This window comes from Prionailurus bengalensis, chromosome A2, assembly GCF_016509475.1.
Source record: "Prionailurus bengalensis isolate Pbe53 chromosome A2, Fcat_Pben_1.1_paternal_pri, whole genome shotgun sequence".
Taxonomy (NCBI): domain Eukaryota; kingdom Metazoa; phylum Chordata; class Mammalia; order Carnivora; family Felidae; genus Prionailurus; species Prionailurus bengalensis.
Window position 1 is genome coordinate 232,361 of NC_057348.1, and position 17,475 is coordinate 249,835.

The 17,475-nt window shown below is 63.0% G+C and overlaps 1 protein-coding gene, 1 long non-coding RNA gene and 1 other non-coding gene across 3 annotated transcripts; 2 read left to right on the top strand and 1 right to left on the bottom strand.

Moving 5' to 3' along the window:
- Positions 1-14,443, bottom strand: POLRMT (RNA polymerase mitochondrial). The gene is given in 22 exon segments (XM_043585971.1): positions 1-112; positions 212-282; positions 367-458; positions 670-742; positions 1,632-1,730; positions 1,814-1,866; positions 1,949-2,062; positions 2,147-2,233; positions 2,527-2,706; positions 2,953-3,075; positions 3,340-3,462; positions 3,783-4,571; positions 4,754-4,978; positions 5,256-5,423; positions 5,499-5,663; positions 5,923-6,072; positions 6,883-7,075; positions 7,199-7,329; positions 10,659-11,266; positions 13,709-13,807; positions 14,340-14,397; positions 14,399-14,443. Coding segments are annotated over 22 exon segments (3,681 nt in total). The 5' UTR covers positions 14,429-14,443; the 3' UTR covers positions 1-62.
- Positions 5,943-6,454, top strand: LOC122486609. The gene is made up of 2 exons (XR_006298191.1): positions 5,943-6,054; positions 6,173-6,454. It is a non-coding gene; the product is annotated as an uncharacterized LOC122486609 (long non-coding RNA).
- A 2,947-nt stretch (positions 14,444-17,390) lies between the features above and the next one.
- TRNAR-UCG lies at positions 17,391-17,475 on the top strand. The gene has a single exon. It is a non-coding gene; the product is annotated as a tRNA-Arg (tRNA).

Here is a 17,475-nt window from a genome sequence, read left to right on the forward strand (position 1 = left end):
TGGGTGGCAACAGCTTTATTTACACTATGGTACAGGGCGGGCAGCGGCGCGGCGTCGCGGCGTCAGCTGAAGAAGTAAGTGGAGTGTTTCACCTGCTTCAGGTCGAAGGCCCCTGTGGAGCAGAGGGCCCAGCGGAGACCTTGCGGCGGGCCCTGGGCGACACCTCCCGCGCCCCCCGCCCTCAGGGAACGCTCAGGGTGTCGGGCCCTACCTGTCTTAGGCACCGACTTCAGCGTGTCCTGGAGCTTGCCAGTCCGCATGCTCTTCAAGTGCTGTGGGGACCTGAGGCCGAGGGCAGGGTGGGCGTGAGGCCCAGTGGGGCAGGGAGGGGTGGTCCCGGCCGCACTGGGGGAGGGGGCGCTAAACCTGGAGCCAGAGCAGAATCGCTTCATCAGGAACCTGGACAGGTTGTGCAGGATGGGCTGGCTGTGCAGGCGGACAAACTGCTCCCGGCATACCTGGGGGCAGGGGGCGTCGTCGGGAGGGAGAACAGGGGCCTGAGAGGGGCGGGGGCAGGAGAGGGCGGAGCTTCCCAGGTCCCGCCCCAACCCGGGAACTGACGGCTGGACTGAGGCTGCCGGTGCCTGGTGCCTGGGGCAAGGGCGTGGGGTCAAGGGGACCCGCTGCCCTCTGAGGGGGGGCCGGGTGTGGGCGCAGGGCGGGCAGCACCTGGTTCATGACCTCCACGTCAGCTGCGTGGGTCCAGAAGCAGTCGTGCACGGAGACAAAGGTCAGGCCTTTCCTGCGGTGGCAGTCGGGGTCTCCCGTGAGGGGGGCTGCCCCTCCAGGACCACTCCCCCCTCTGCTCCTTCCCATCCTCACCTCAAGCCCCCCCACCCGCGGTGGGACCCGGCTCCCCACCGGTCAGCTCACCTGTTCATGGTCCCGCCTCACACCCTCTTCACACCTCCTGACCCCCCCCACCCCGTGTCCCAGCCACTGACTGTTTGCCAGTCTTGTTAACCGGGAAACGGTTCTCCTCTTAGTGAGAAAACTCTGTCCCATGTCACTGCCCACCCCCGCCATCCCCAGTTGCCGCAGCCGATACTGTCCCCCCACCCATCACTACAGGGCTCCGTCCCTGGGGTCCTGTGCCCCCCGCAGGAGGCAGGCACAAATGGCAACCTGTCTCTGAACGCTGGCTCCTTCCTAACCCAACTATCCACACACCTGCCCTATGGCCATGCTTGGGTGCCTCTGCAGAGCTCAGAACAGAAACCCAGACGCTTCCCCCTACAAGGCCCACGAACCCGTCAGAACAGTGTGCTGCCAGCACTCCCTTGGATGGAACCACAGGCACTTCTCACTCGGAGCAGTGACACCTTCCCCACCGGCCCAGCCAGCTGCTTCCCCCTCACACACACCTCGCCGCCTCGGGGCCTTTGCGTGTGCTTACGTGTGGTCCTTTTCTGGGCACCGGGTCCCACGACCCATGTGACTAGGGTCCTCGCCTCCTGTAGGCCTCGGTCCTGGTCCCGACCCTGTCTGACCCGGCCTCACCACCTGCCTTCCCCACTCTGTGGGTCCCCACTGTGTCCCCAACACCCAGAAGAGGGTGTGCACACAGATCGCTAACAGACACAGTCTGAGCACGCCCGGCCCACGAGGCAAGCTGCAGACGTGGGGCCCACCTGTAGCAGTGCAGGGCTGTGAGCATCATGTGTGAAGAGTCCAGAGAGTGGATGAAGTTGGGGGGGAAGCCATTCTTCTGCTTCAGTGTGTTGGGCCTCCTGGGGAGGGGGAGGACTCAGCCGCCTCTAGCCTGGTCTGACCCGGGGGCAGCCCCCAGCCCAGCACCCCCACCGGCACTCACTGGCTGGTATCCCCACTGTGGCTGAAGGTGAGGCTCTGGATCCCGCCGCTGATCTGCAGGAGCGGGGTGGGGAGGGTCAGGAGTCCCGCCTGGACAGGGACACGGAGCGGGGGGCGGAGGCGGGGCCGCACCTACCATGACCTTGGAGTCCCGGTGGTAGGGCTGGATGATGGGAATGCCCAGGGGCGTGACCCACTCCACAGCCGAGCCCGCGTGGGCAATGAGCCGGGCGCTCTCAGTCAGCCAGTGCTGTGGGCACAGGGCACGGGCTCAGGGCAGGGCCCCCCTCGTCAGGGACAGCCCGGTGGGCCCGGGGAGGGGGCGAGGACACACCTGGATGGCCCGCGTGCCCGAGAACATCTCCTGGAGACTGTTGAACACCTGGCGCACCAGGTAGTGAGACGCCTCCCACACGAACTCCTGGAGGGGGCGCGGGGCAGCGGTCGGCGGGGGCACAGGGTGGGCGATCACCCACCCACCTCCCCCCAGGAAAACGACCTCACGGCACCCTCTGGGAACCCAGAAGCCCAGCCCCATCTTTCTTTCGGAGAGAGACACGGGAGCCCCTGAGGCTGGGGGGTCGGGGGGGGGGGCAAGCCCCACCCCCAGGACTGCTTGCTGTCCAGCAGCTGGCCGTTCAGGGCAGGGGGCGGGCCGGGGCCGGGGGAAACCTCGACACTGCCGCGGGGCCAAGCGCCCGCCAGGCTGCGCACCTGGGGGAAGTCGCTGAGCTCCCGCAGGCGCCTCTCGATCTGCAGGCGGCCCCCGTAGCGGGTGACCCCGTACACCACAGTCATCACCGTCTGCTTCACCACCTTGCGGCTGATGAACCCCTCGAGCACCTGGGCGACCCGCACGCCCCGCTTGGCGTCCTGACTGCGGAACACCTCCACCTGCGCAGGCGTTCGGGGTCAGCGGGCGGGTGCGTAGACCTTCTGCCTCCCGCCCTGCCCGGCAGCCCCTTCTCTTCCCAAGGACCCCACGGTTCCCTCTTCTGACACCTCCCTGGGGAAGCCCACCCTGACTGCCTGCTCCCGTCACAGGTGACTGGGGCCACGCGACCTGCAAATCCAGGTGTCCCCAGGACGGAGACCCCACGCGGGCCCTGGGCACGAGCAGGCGGGGACCGCGGTGCCCACCTGCGCGGCCACTCCGCTGTACACGTCCTGCGGCACGTCCGAGGGCAGCAGGTTGACGGAGGCGGCCCCGATGCTGTCGCGGCCGAGAGCGGCATAGTGCTGCAGCCCGTTACAGGAGCCGTCCTGGGGCCGACAGGGGCGGGGGGTGGGGCAACCCTGGGGATCAAGCCAGCGCTCCGGGGCGCCCCAGTGTGCCGCCCGTACCACCGCCGTAGGAGGTTGCCCCGCAGGGCCAGCCACTCCCACGGGGGCCGGCCTCCATGAGGGGGACACCAGCCAAACACAGCGGGATGTGCACTAGACGCCCACACTTCTACGGAACCTCACACGCCTCTAGCCGCGCCCCCGAGCCAGGCACACCCCGAGACAGGGTCCCCGCCAGCTCACCTGGTGGACCGGGAAGTGAGAAATATAGGCAGCGGGGTCGGGAGCGCGCACGGCCCGAGCGATCTCCATGCAGCAGGCCAGGGCCTGCCAGGGCTCCTCCACCTCCATCCACCACTTGCGGCCCTGAGGGAGGGCAGCATGAGGCCGGGACAGAGCCCCCCGGAACAGCGTGGTCGGGGGGGGGGGGGGGGGGCGGGGTGTGATGGGAGCGATGGGCAGGGAGGGACACCCGGGAACAGCCCCGAGCGAGCAGGAGCGGCACGGGGAAAGGTCTGGAAGAAGAGCTAACCCTGGAGGGAAGGGCCGCAGAGCCGCCGAGGAACCGGGGCCAAGGGAAACCCCGAAGGAAGGCCGCCGCCAGGAGCGTGCCAAGGGAGGGGCGGGGGTAGCGGGTGCAGGGAACAGGTGGGGGAGGGGGGGGGAGGGGAAGACCCCGCCCCTACCGTCATGGGCCGGTCGGCAGAGTCCAGAATGTCCTCCATCACCTCGTCGGCGAAAACCAGGCGCGCCCGCAGCGGCTCCCGCTTCTTGAGCCCGGTCAGGTTGACCAGGTGGACCTTGAGCCAGTCGAGGCCGCGGGGGCCGAGCGGGCGGCCCTGGGCGAACTCCAGCAGGGCGCGCGCCAGGTCACTGCCCAGGTGGTTGAAGTGGGGCGGGCAGGGGTAGGTGCGGCCGCGGAAGTCCATGTTGTGGGGCAGCCAGAAGACGCAGTGACGCAGGTGCTGCGCCAGCGAGAGGCGGTATAGCGCGTCCGACCGCAGGCTGTGCATCTCCCGGGCCACTTTGAGGCAGCGGGCCAGCTCCCGCCGCAGCTCGGCCTTCTGGGCAGGCGAGGCGTCCGGCGGCAGGCGGCCCTCGGGCGGCCGGGGCGCCTCGGAGGGCGGGGCCGGCACACCCAGGCGGGGGCAGCCCTTGGCGGCAAAGAGCTCCAGCACCAGGTCCAGCACGCGGCCGTTGACGCGCCAGGCGCAGTTGCCCAGCTGGGTGAGGGCGTCCAGGGCGCCGTGCAGCTCGGCGGGCGGGCAGCTGTCCAGCAGGCGCTGGTGCTGCGTGGTGCCCTCCACGGAGCGCACGAGCTTAGTGGGACTCAGCAGGAAGGCGCCCGTGTGCGGTGACGTCCAGGGCAGCGGCGGGCACAGCATGGGCACCTCGGTCGCCTCGAAGGTCAGCGTGTGCTCCGCTGCGGTCGCCAGCAGCTGCGTGAAGGCCGGGTGTGGCTTCAGGATCCCGATCTGGGGGCGAGGCGGGCAAAGACCGGCAGAGGCGTCGATCGCCCCGAAGGACGCACGGCGGGCAGAGGGCCCCCTCCAGCCCCGGGACCGGGCGTAGGACCCCAGCAGGATTTCCACAGGACCCGGCCACGGCCCCGGGGTCCCCACGGCACCCGGAGCCCCCCGCCTCGCGCAGGGCCCACCTGGCGGAAGCTACGGAAGGAGTACACGTGGTAGAGCACCGGGATGAGCGAGCAGGAGCCCTGGGGGGCGGCCAGGCTGCCGGGCATCCGCACCACCTCCACCAGCATCTCCGCCAGACGCTTGCCCAGCTGCACCAGCACAGGCAAGGGCCAGGGCTGCTCATGGGGGGCCTCGGGCGCCCCCAGCGTCTCCCAGTACTGCCGCGGCAGGCAGGGCACCGCCACCTGGGGGCGGGGGAGTGGGTCAGGGGCTGGGGGTCTGAGCCCGCCCCCCCCACGGGCCTCACCTGGGTGTCCGAGGCCCCCCCCCACGGGCCTCACCTGGGTGTCTGAGGCCCCCCGCCCCCCCCAAGGGCCTCACCTGGGTGTCCGAGCCCCCCCCACCACAGGCCTCACCTGGGTGTCCGAGCCCCCCCCACGGGCCTCACCTGGGTGTCTGAGGCCCCCGCCCCCCCCCAAGGGCCTCACCTGGGTGTCCGAGCCCCCCCCCAACGGGCCTCACCTGGGTGTCCGAGGCCAGCAGGTGCAGGTACTGGTAGTAGCGTTGCTGCAGCGCCTGCACCTGGCTGAGCTGCTTCTTCTGCACCGCGTGCCGGTTGAAGACGCGCAGGCCCAGCTGCTGCGCCAGGGAGAGGAGGGACTCTCCCTGCGGCGGCAGCACCTGCAGGGTCTGGGGGCGGCACCGTGAGGTGAGCAGAGCTCGGCCAGCGCCGCCACCCCCCCCCCCAGCCCGCCGACGCCCCACCTGCAGCAGCAGCCTGGCGAGCTCCCGCTCGGTGAGCAGACACAGGTACGGGAAGAGCGTGGGGCGGCCGGAGCGGGCGGCGCGGGCCTCACTGGCCTTCACGTCCCGCAGCCCCGCGCACAGCGCCTCCACCCACGCGGTGCGCAGCTGCTTCAGGGTCCTCCGCTGCGGGGGCGGGGCAGACACAGGAGTCACCGCCTGGGGGGGGGGAGGGAGGAGTGGGGGGGGGAGGGAGGAGTGGGGGGGGAGGGAGGAGTGGGGGGGGGAGGGAGGAGTGGGGGGGGTGGGGAGACCCCGGAGGAGGGGTCCTCCCGAGCCACGTGGCCCACCTCGCACTCTCCTGGGGCGGTGGGCGACCCACGGGCTGCCCCGGCCCCACCGCCCGCCGGACCCCAGGGGGCTGCGATTCAGCCGAGCTTCTCACCGCGTGCAGGACCTCCTTGGTGAGCAGCTGGGCCTTCTCCACCGACTCCACAGTGACGGTGGTGGCCATCTCCACACGCAGCTGCTGCTGGAAGAGGGTCTGCAGCTTCCCCAGAGGCAGGTGCAGCTTAGGGTATGACACGGGGCCCTCCTGCAGGGTGGGGACAGTATGACACGGGGCCCTCCTGTGTGTGGGGGGGGGGGCAAGCAGGAGGTCAGGCCCCCACAGGCTGGACTCTCCTACACGCAAGGCCCACGAGAGCAGCTGTCCGGCCTGCACGTCCAGGACCCCCACCCGCAGAGCCACATCTGCTTCTCCGAGTCCCCGGAAAATCATCCCTCCGAGAGGACGGAAGGAAGCAAGGTGCCAAAGAGCACGTGACAGCCACCCAGCATTTGCCCGGCCTCACTGGGTGGGGGTGGGAACTACCTGGGGAGACACAGCTCAGGTCTCTGGGCGGTGAGCTCATGTTTAAACTGGAAACTGTGCAAATGCGTGACCCATCCAAAAAGAGAAACTGAAAACCGCAAAACCCAGCACGCTGAGAATCACACACAGGCCCACACAAGGCAGGTCTTCTAATGACTGCACAGCGGACAGAGCCCCGGCCACACTGCCCACCTGCTGCTTGAGGCCGGCCAAAGCTCGGGCCGTCTACACCCAGCTCTGGTATGACGCCTGTGCTCTGCCCGCCGCTGAGCCTCTGGGTGTGGGAACCCAACGGCGAGGCTGTGGCACCTTCCAGCTTTAATCTTTAGGGTCAGGGCCCCGGTGGGGACTGGGACTTGCCAAGTCTGGTTCGTCTGGCCTCTGAAGAGCAGGGAGGGCATCCCTGGGACGCGGGTGGCTCCAAGAGAAATTAAAGGAGGGGCCGAGGAGACTCCACAAGGACAGGGTGGTTCCGGCTCATCCCCAACAGGACACGCCCCCCCCGCCCCGTGGGTGTCAGGGCCCTCTCACCTTGGCGTAGATCTCCCTGAGCAGGGGTGAGGTGTTGACCTGGGGCTCGGGCTGGGGCTGCAGAGGAGGGCTGAAGGTGGGCTGGGCCTTGTGCACTGCCTGCAGGAGCGCGGCCTGCTCCTCCTGGCACAGTGGCACGCTGGAGAAGAGGTCCTGCAGCCGCAGCCCATCCTGGGCCATCTGGTCCAGACACCTGTGGGGGCGCATGGTGCCTAAGGGATGGGCAGCCCCCAACACCCTGCAGGTCTCAGCGCCAGGCGGCCACGGGGGCCTTCTGGGCGGCCCGGGCCCCAGCAAGGGCCCGATGCCCACCCACCTTTGGACGGTCCTGGCGTCCTGGTCCAGCCGTCCCATGCACTGGAGCGCAGCTGCGTAGGACAAGAGGTCTGGGGTGAGGCCGGCATCTTTCACCATGAAGAACACGTAAACCAGCTCTTTGAAGGAGCCCTGGGGAGACCAAGTTGGGGTGAGGGTCCTGGGGTGGCCAGCCCGTCCCTTGAGACCTTGCTCTCCAGCCAGCGAATTAGGAAAAGGCTTGCCGGCCAAGCGCAGCGCAGGCGCTCGGTGACACCACGGCGGGACCAGGTAGGGGCTGGGTTCCCGACGGGAGAGGTGCTGATACCGCGGACGTGAACGTGCACTATTCCAGCCGCTACAAGAGGCTCTTCAGTGTTCTCTGCGTCCGTGTGCTGTCTTCCACCCGCCTGCTCCGGGGTTAGCCCTCCTCTTCCCCATTTCCGCAAGTGCTAGTCCTGTCCCTGGTTTGAGTGAGGCCTCTCTCACACAGGCGCCGTGGCTGTCAACCTCCCTCCGACACCCCCCGGCTGGAGGCACGCCGCGTTCAGGCCTCCGTTCATTTCCAAGTACAGGAAACCTTGTTTGCGAGCTAAGTCGTTCCGGAAACATGTTTGCAATCCAAAGTACTTGTGTGTCAAAGCGATTTCCCCATGAGAAATAATGGCAACGCACAATCCAAACATATTCATGTAAAAATGATTACGATACTGTAAGATAATAGAAAACATAATTCACGGTGTAAAGAAATACTCATTAACCTGCACTTACCTTTGAGAACCTCCGTGGCTGGAGCGAGGGAGACGAGAGAGAGGAGGGTGACTGTGCAGGACAACTGTCACTATCACTAAGGGAATCGCTGCTATCTATCGGCTCAATGCAATCTTCTTCTTTTCCTGAGGCTTTAACAGGGAACCTACCCGGTGACGCTTGCTTTGCCTCGTCTTGAGGGTTTCGTAAAAACGGGACATCGCGTTGTCGTTAAACAGACCCGTTGCTCACATTGCTACAGCCTTATTCGGGCGGTGCTTTGCTACACAATTTTGCAGTCTCCCACACTTCACACATCTCCCTAATCTCGTTTGAAGTGAGGGATCCCTCCGCCTTTTCCTCCTCCTCTGCAGGCGAGGTACAGACGTAGACTTCTTGTAAAATCTTGCAATTTCAGCCCCTGCACACCTCGCTCATAGTCTCCAATGATTTCCTTCGGCTTCCACCAGAATCACTCCTTCTTACCGCCTTTCTCCTCAACCTTTTTTCTGCGTGGGGGTCACTGTATACGCTGCCGCTGATGCTGACTAAGCACATGACTAATAAACTTTGGTCACGTGCCGCACTTAATGCAACTGGCAGCGAGGCAGCAGAGGACAAGGTCCCTATCTGCAGGCGGCCCGATCTAGAATGAAGCAAAGCGTTCCCGAGCTCGCTCTTGGATGGAAAAGCAAAGGGCTGTCCGCAGGTGCGTTGAGGGGACAAAAATACACGAGCGCCAACGTTCTGAAAACTCACTGAGTTCTGCCAACGAGACTGAGCATCCCAGCGTGGGCGATGATCACCCACCCCCGCAGAGAACCACTGGCTCAGCTGCGACCACATGACACTCGGCGTCATGTTCTAGGTGAACTGCAAGACCTCGCTCGCTCACCAAGTGAGAATGTATCAGGAACGTCTGCCTGTCTCGCGGAACAGCTTCCTCGCGGTCCAGGTTCTGCTGTACGTGCTACGTTCTCTTGCAGCTGCTTCCCGGACCACTGGAGGTCTGTGCCGCTGCAGACCCGCTGGAGAAAACAAGGCTCCTAGCACCCCCCACCCCCGCCCCCAGCTCCTGCTGCCTTCATCCAAGGCGTGCCGCCACACCAGGGACCACGGTGCCGGCAAGCGGGTTTTCAGGCGCTTGTCTCAAGGACCTCGCCCAGGCCGCCCTACTGGCCGTCAGCGGCCACACGTAGCCACCACGTTTAAACCTTCAGCTCTGCAAATGCTCGGGGGTCACACGCAGCTGGAGCAGGTGAACGTGCCAACGGGGAAGGGACCCCCGCCGGACAGCGCTGGTCTACAGGAAGCGTGTCTAAACCCCACGTGCCGTCTCACCTTTACGCTTTACAGAGACACACGCGCGCACGCGGACACGATGGCCGAGGCTCTAAATCAGGCCCCTCTGCCTTACACGTGGGGACACCGAAGCTCAGAGAGAAGTGGGAGGTGTGGGCCACACGGTGAGCAAGCGGCAGCCACAGGACTCAGGCTGGGTTCTGGGTAACAGCCAAGCCCCATCCCGCGTGCACAGGCCGCCCAGAAACCATGACTTCCGGAGCCCAGGATGCCTGTGCAGTCCACGCACGACGCACGATGGGCCTGGGACGGGGTTAGCAATGCCCCCAAACCCCCACCTACTCGGGACCTCATAACACGGGCCCCTGAGGGATCTTTGCTAACGGAATGAGTTCAGATGAAGCCGCGTGAGGAGTGTGAGGACAGGGCAGATGCGGGACACCTGGAGACGCCTGGGGACGCGGCCACAGGCCCAGGACCACAGGGGCTCCGGGAGCTGGAAGAGGCAGGAAGGCAGTGGCCCCGCCCGCTTTGACCTGGGACTGGAAAAAAATAACTCACTTTAAGCCACCCAGGTTTTGGTCATCGCCACAAATGCAGGAAGCTGGCGCCCGTGCCAATGGCAGAAATGTCCCGCCGTAACAGGGCCCTGTGACCTTGGGGGGAAGAAAACGATCTTCTTGCCTTCACTAACTCCCTGAAGCTAGTGCGTCCCAGTGACGAAGACGAACGTGACTGCCGCCTGTGGGGACCGGGCATCTCCACGCCACGGGCCGACGCAGACGTAAAGCGATGGTGGCCCCTGGGCCTGCTGTCCTGTCCTCGAGTGAGGCCCGGCGGTCTTGGCCACAAGCCCACGCTCACAGCCGGCGCCTCGGTCCCCACGCGACGGTCTCTGCCTCGGGCCTGAGCACAGGGAGGAGGCTCGGAGCTGCGCCCCTGCGAGGCCACGTGAAGAACACTCTTGAACAAGCAGCCCGGGCCGCCGCCGCGGGGAAATTAAAAATGCTTGGAGAGACACGGGGCATGGCCAGAGCGGACCCCGCAGGGAACCCCACGGCCACGAACGAACGCCCGCATCGCGACGCGCTGAGCTAACCCCCCACCCGAGGAAGCCCCACCTAAAGCAGCGAAGTCGCTGTCCCGAGAAGGACCTGGAAACTCCCCCGGAAGCCAAAGCGCCCCTCACACCAGTCAGGCACAGAGGCCCCGGTCGAGGCGTCCAGAAGGAAAGGGACTGAAACGTTCAGCAGGACTCCCTCCTTCTCTTTTGGCCGTTTTGGGAAATGTCCGTCGAGGGCCACGTGGGACTTATGGTTGACAAGCCGCGAGAATCATCAGGACGGTAACAAGCACAGGACTCGGCCTCTGGGGCTCAGAGCCCCGGGTTCGGACCCCGCAGACACCCCTCCCCCGGGGCCGCCGCTCACCTTGCGAGCCCAGCCGAGCATGACGGTGTTGTACGCGGCCAGCGTGAGCACCCGCCGCTGCCGCCACTTGCTGTGGCAGGTGACCAGCACGTGGTGGGCGAGGGGCAGGTGGCCCGAGAGCAGGCAGCACTCCAGGAAGGCCAGGAGCCTCTGCTGCTGGGTCTCCAGCCGCGCGGGGGCGCCCCCCGCCTCGTGGGCCCGCTCCGCCTCGCAGCTCAGCCTCCGCGGCGCCTCCCGCAGCAGCCGCGCCAGCTGCTCCTCCCAGGGGCTCCGGGGGGTCTCCTGCTCCCAGCGCAGCAGGCGCTCGGCCAGCGGGGCGCTCAGCAGCTGGGGCACCATCCGCAGCCTGTGCTCACAGGCCAGCTGCTGGGCCCGCACCTGCAGCTTCGCCTGCAGCCGCTGCTTGCGCCTCTGCATCGCCCACTTCTCCTGGTCCAGCTTCTGCGCCCAGTGGCCGCCGAGCCCCGGGGCGGTGCCCTCGCCCCCCTTCTGGGCCTTCCTACGTGGCTGGAAGCCGCCCGCTTCTGGGAGTCGGGCCGGGCGGGGCCTCCTCACGGTCACCTCCGACACACGCGCGGCCTGCAGCTGCCGCACCCGGGCCTCGAGCACTGTGGGGGCGAAGGGCGAGGACGTCAGGGGGACCCCCGTGCGAGCAACAACCTCTTCAGACCTGCGGTTTTGGGGGGTGGCTGGCTTCGCCAACTCTCGGGGCCTTGGTTCTTTTTTTTTTTTTTTAAACGATTATTTATTTTTGAGAGAGACAGAGCGTGAACGGGGGAGGGGCAGAGAGAGAGGGAGACACAGAATCGGAAGCAGGCTCCGGGCTCGGAGCTGTCAGCACGGAGCCCGATGTGGACTTGAACCCGTGAACCACAAGATGATGACCTTAGCCCAAGTTGGATGCTTAACCGACTGAGCCCCCCAGGCACCCCTCGAGGTCTCAGTACTATGTATGTCCCCCAATTTTCAGGCGCATACACCCTACCCACTCATTCAGCACCTCTGCGACAGCCTGACTCAACTTCCCAAAACCTGCCCCTCCGTGTCATCGTCACTGGCTGTCACTGTCACTGGCGGCGTGGTCCTTGCAGGCCCTCAGCCAAAAAACCCTTAAGATCGTCCAAGCCTCCACACCCAGCCTGTCAGCACACCCTCAGAGGTGTGGCGCTGCCTCAAAATCCATCCAGGTGCCCCAGGGGTCCTGCCCTCGCCTCCCCCCACTCCCCCCAGGCTGCGGCCACAATGGCCTCAGGGCCTCTGCACACTCTACTCCTGATCGCTATGATCGGTATGACCGGAGTTTCCTGCAGAGTCAGGTGCCACGGCTAGCCCTGCGTCACAACGGCTTCACAGATCACGGGAGTCCCCGACAGATCAACACGTACCCTTCTTCAGTGTCCCTCTGTTTAAGATGCCTTCTTTCACATACGTTGTTAATTCACTAACGTTGAGCCCACAGCCAACAGCACCGCAACTGTAAGCAAACACCTATTTCTGGGCGCCTGGCTGGCTCAGTCGGTTAAGCGTCTGACGCTTGATGTCGGCTCAGCTCATGAGCTCACAGTGTGTGAGTTCGAGCCCCGTGCTGGGTTCTACACTGGTGGTGTGGAGCCTAGCTGGGATTCTGTGTCTCCCTCTCTCTCTCTCTCTCAAATCAATTAAGTAAACATTAAAAAAATAAAAACGAAAATGTGTATTTTCTCCAAAAGGCACATCACAGCCTTCTCGAACTTAGGCCGGTAGAAAACACCTTGGCGCTATGCTTGGGGACCACTTTAAACAGCAAAATCACCAACAGACAGCCCCCAAAGTGCAGAAACATGGCACTACACACACCTTGAGAAGGACACTTGCTTACAATATGTGCGAAAAGAAGAGGCCAGTGTGTCACCTGCTTCAACCCCAGCTGGGGACGGGGACAGCGGGCAGCTCCAGTATTTGCTGCTCTGCACGTGTCCACAAGGGACTGGGATTTGGGGGTTACGGATGGAGTTTAGTTCTTAGGTAACTGTGCAAATACTACTGAGGACCAACGGCGCCCACGCAGTCCAGCCTCACCCGCCGGCCTCGGTCCAACAAAGACTTGCCGGAGTAAACTGAAGAGGCAGGGCGGCCTTGGCCCCTGTAGGAGCCAACACATGGGGCGTGCAGGTGGGGTACCCGTGTCTGTCGAGGAGGTGAGGCCGACATGACGTGGCTGTGCACACAGCTTTTCTCCCCGCGGTGGCAACGGTGCCTTTGGATGACAAGGCAGACAAAGGCCACATGGACCTGTGACTGGGGGGGGGGGGGGTTATTAGCTTATCCTATGCTAGAGGACAGAGTTGGCGGGTTTTTAGGCTGGAGAGTGATGTAATGTGATTCTGACTTCCAGAACCTTCCTCCATTGAACACAGGATACTCGGGCTTTAAGACAATTAGGTAGTGAGTAAGAAACGAAAGAAGGTTGCTGTTGAGGACGACGGTACTCTACTTCTCTATGTTCAGAATTTTTAGACACACTGGAGACGCGGGGCGGGGGGGGGGAAGCAGGAAGCAGTGGCCATGGTCTGGGGGGCTCCAGTGAGGGAACACACGTGCCCCCACCTCCCTGTGGCGGTGCCGGGACTGGGCCGGCCGGCCCAGGCTGTGAAGACGGCAGGACCCCGACTGGACCCCTCGGGCGCCCGAGCCCAGACAGCCGAGCCAGGGCACGTGTGTCAGTTCAGGATTCGAATCCTGACTCTGCAGGAGCAGTTCGTGCAGCCTTGGGCCAGCCTCTCCAGCTACCACGTTGGGCCTCACCAGGAGAGTAGGAGCGCCTGCGGGGTTCGGGGAAGGGGAAACAACAGCCCTCTGTGCACAGCACAAGCTTCCTGTCACCATCCGCATGAGGACACTGAGGGCAGGGGAACCGTTCAGTTACCCTGCTTTGCAGAATGCAGCCCTTCCCGTGGTGTCACTGTGAGGAAACGGGGAGGTAACCCCCCAGCAGAGTGCCCGTGGCTGGGAGGGGCGGGGGGACAGAGAGGAGGGGCTTCAGGCTCCAAGCCTTGGGGGTCTGGGCTCACCCTCCAGCAGCTCCGCGTGGCCCCAGTCCTTCCGGCGGTCTTGCTCACAAGGGCTGGCGGACAAGCTCCTTCTGCGGCCCCAGACACCACTGAGGGCCCCTGTGGGCGAAAGAGAGAGGCGGAGGGAGGCAGAAGGAGGCCCGCGGCCTGGGGGGCTGGGAGGGCCTCGCGTGGACAGAAATCGCAGGATCCTGGGGCAAAAGAGCTCTAAATTCATTGCAAACCGTCAGTGGTCACGGGCCTCACGTTGGAAAGAACCCAAGGGGTCAAAGGTGAAGGGGACCTTACAGCAAAGAAATTTGGGCGTGGGATCAACATAAAGGGTTCCTCCAACTAAAGGTGCTGTGAGAGTTCAAAGGTCAAGGGCCCTAAGTCGCAAAGAAGGGGTCAGGGGACTCCAAAAGAAACCAAGAGTCAAGCGTCAAAGTGCTGTGCCGATCCCCATCGGGGAGTGGCCTAAGGGCGAGTGAAAGCGGGGTCCAGTCAATGGGTTCCACAGAACCACACTGGGCAAGGAGCAAAGGTGGGGGGTAGCTGGATCCCGCGGACCTAAAAGCCGAAGGTCACGGCCGTGGGGAGAGGAGGCAGTGGCAGCGGCCATGGCGTCACCCTCGGGTCTCCCCCGCGTTACCTTCCTCGGCCAGGGGGCCGGGGGGGCCCGCAGGCCACAGGGCCCTCCGGAGACCGGAACGCGCCGCGGCCCCAGCGAAACGCCGACATTCCGCACGCCGACCGCCGCGCCGCCCGCGCTGTTCGCACCGCCCACACCGCGCCTGCGCCGCCTGCGCCTGCCGGGAGTTGTAGTTCCACAGCCTACGGCGGCTGTGAAGGGACCTCGCGGCGAGAGGAGGCAGCCGGAACCACGATTCCCAGGGAGCAGCGGGGCCCGGGAGTCTCCGACGCATGCGCCGATAAAGCCCTCTAATTGGCTCTTCCTCCTGCCAGGGAGGGGCGGGACAGAGCCGTTGCTTGGGTAACCCGGGGTGACTCTAAGCCGTCTCCGGGAGGACCGGGAAGCCGGATTGTTGTTGTCATTGGTCTTCTTCTTCTTCTTTCTTTTTTTTCCTAAAGGAATGGTCGCCAAATAGTTAAGACAGCGTTCTGCAATTTAGAGATTCCTGTCTGCGATCTTCATTGCTCCAACTTCGACTTTGGAGCGGCAACTATGACTAGCCCCAGTTTATTGCGGAGGAAGTTGAGGCTGGGAGAGGTCGAGCAAGTTGCCCCAACATTAGGGAGACCGCAGTGGAGACAGAGGTCTGTCTGACTCCCAGCCCCAGACCAGGGGCAGCTGGGACGTCGTTTCCAGGACGTCTCCCTCGTCCACTCCCTCCAGTCCCAAGGACAGGAGCAGAGCAGGGCGTGAAAAGCAGACCAACCTACTAAACTGATGAAAAATGGAATGAGCCCGGAGCCTGAAAGTTCCCAGTCCTGATCTTCAGGGTGGTCTCATTCGGGAGTAGTCAGAGCCAGAGCTTCAGAATCAGACCAGGAAGGCACTTGGGAAACTGAGGCGGGGGGTGGGGGGGGGGGGGGGAGAGGAGCATCAGCTGGCATGGAAGGATGAAACTAAGAATATCTGGGGTAACTGTGTTCCAGGCAGAGTTCACCGCAAGTGCAAAGGCCCTGAGGCAGAGTCAGGTGTGGATACCTGGAGAAACTTGAGCAGAGAGGGGGTTAGGAAGAAGAAGCTAAGACAAAGCTGGAGGAGTTCTCAAGGGGCTAGGCCAGTGGGCCTTTGGGGCTTCAGCTCAAGCTGCCACCTGCCCTTGGGCTCTCAGACTTGGTTATCCCATTAGCCCAGAGTGGAAGCTGGACCTGTGCTCTAGAAGGGCCAGCCTCCTCGGCCTGGCGGCCTCTTGAAAGCACATTCCAGACGCAGCTGCCCACGCGGGCCTGTGCAGTATGATTCCACCGGCTGGGAATGTTTTCAGCAGACAGCAGCGTCCTCTCAAACCTGCCCCAACCCACTCCCAGATGCCCCAGGGGCCTCGACCTCAGATCTGACTCACTCCTGGGATGGCCTTCCTGGCCCTGAGGGGCTGAATCAGTATGACCTGGTCTCCCCAAGACCTAGATACACCCCCCTCAGACCCCCTCAGTCTGGCAGAGCCAGGAACCTGTGCTGGAAGCCTAGACTTTGGAATCGGTGTGCCTTTCTGACGCCTTGGTCGTCTCTTATATGCAACGGGGCATCAGATGCCCTAAAGCATATTCCCCTGGAACCAGGGTCCTGGAACTTAGCAGTGAGAAAGTTCTTTCTGCTCCCACTCAGGCACAGGAGGTCTCCCTGAGTGCTGCCTACATCTGACTCTACCTCAGCTCTCTGGCTGTGATCCTATCGGTCTGAGAATTTGTCACATGGTCGTCTCCTCAGTGTTTCTTTTTATGGCTTATCGTCATCATGTCTGTGTGTGGTTCTGGTTTTCCACTCCTGATGGTGACATCAAGTTTCCTTGTAAAACTTAAGTAAGAAAAATATTAACAACACACGGGACAGGTGGAGGCAGATGTAATTAAACGGGGAACACAGCGTCAGAGGTTGGAATTTGGGCAACACCGTGTTTCAGAAGCTGTTTGCTTATGTCGGGTTCTGACCCAAAATGTTTGGTCAGATTCGTGCCATGAGACATTCAGATGAGCCTGGGTTGTGTCCATGTTGAGAAAGGTGGAGAAAGGCCAGGATCTCTAGATGGGAGGAGATGGTATCAGCCCCCTAGGGCTGCGTGTACCTTCAACAACAGAAAGTTATTCTCTCACATTTCTGCAGACCAGATGGGCAACGTCAGTATCTGTGAGCTGAAATAAAGGTGTGGCAGGGCTGTGCTCCCACTGGAGGCTCCAAGGGAGGGTCCTTCCCACCTCCTCCAGCTTCTGGGGGCTCCACGCGTCCCTTGGCCTGGGGCTGAGCCCCTCCAGTCTCTGCCTCCGTGGGCACGTGGCCTCCTCTGTGTCTATGTCAAATATCCCTCTTCTGCTTCTCTTATAAGGACACTTGTGACTGTATTTAGGGCCCACTGGGATGATTTCCTCATCTGAAAATCTTAATTGTATCTGCCAAGACTCTTTTTCCAAATGAGGTAAAATTCACAGGTTCCTGGGATGAGAATATGGATATATCTTGGGGGACCGTTAATCAGCGGATCAGAGACTATCCTGAGTTTGTGATCAGGAAAAAAAAAAAAAAACTATTGAAGGACATTGTGGGGACAACAGGGGCCATCTGAGCATGGATGGTGGATTAAATTGCAGTTTGATTATGACAGAGGACCTTGCCTTCGGGAGATACATCCACATGTTTAGAGGTGAACTGGTACCATCCCTGTGGCTTATTCTCGAATACCCACTTGCATAAAAAGATTACGTGTGTGTGTGTGTGTGTGTGTGTGTGTGTGTGTGTGTGGAGGCATAATGTCAACAGTGCACAGGTCAAGAATATAGCTCAGTTTCCACCAACCGGACACATGGGTATTCCGAAACATGCCCCGCCCCTGAAGCGCCCTCACGGTCCCATAGCTGCCCCAAGAGTGACACCCACATCCTGATGCCTCACACCGTGGCTGCTTCGGGGCCGTGGCAGACTGTGACATAAATGGACCTCCTTGTGTCAGGCTTCTACACAACATTATGTCTGAAATTCATCCACACTGTGCTGTTCCTGGGACATAGAATTCCTGGGGGCGCCTGGGTGGCTCAGTTGGTTGAGCGTCCGACTTCGGCTCGGGTCATGATCTCACGGTTCGTGGGTTCGAACCCCGCGTCGGGCT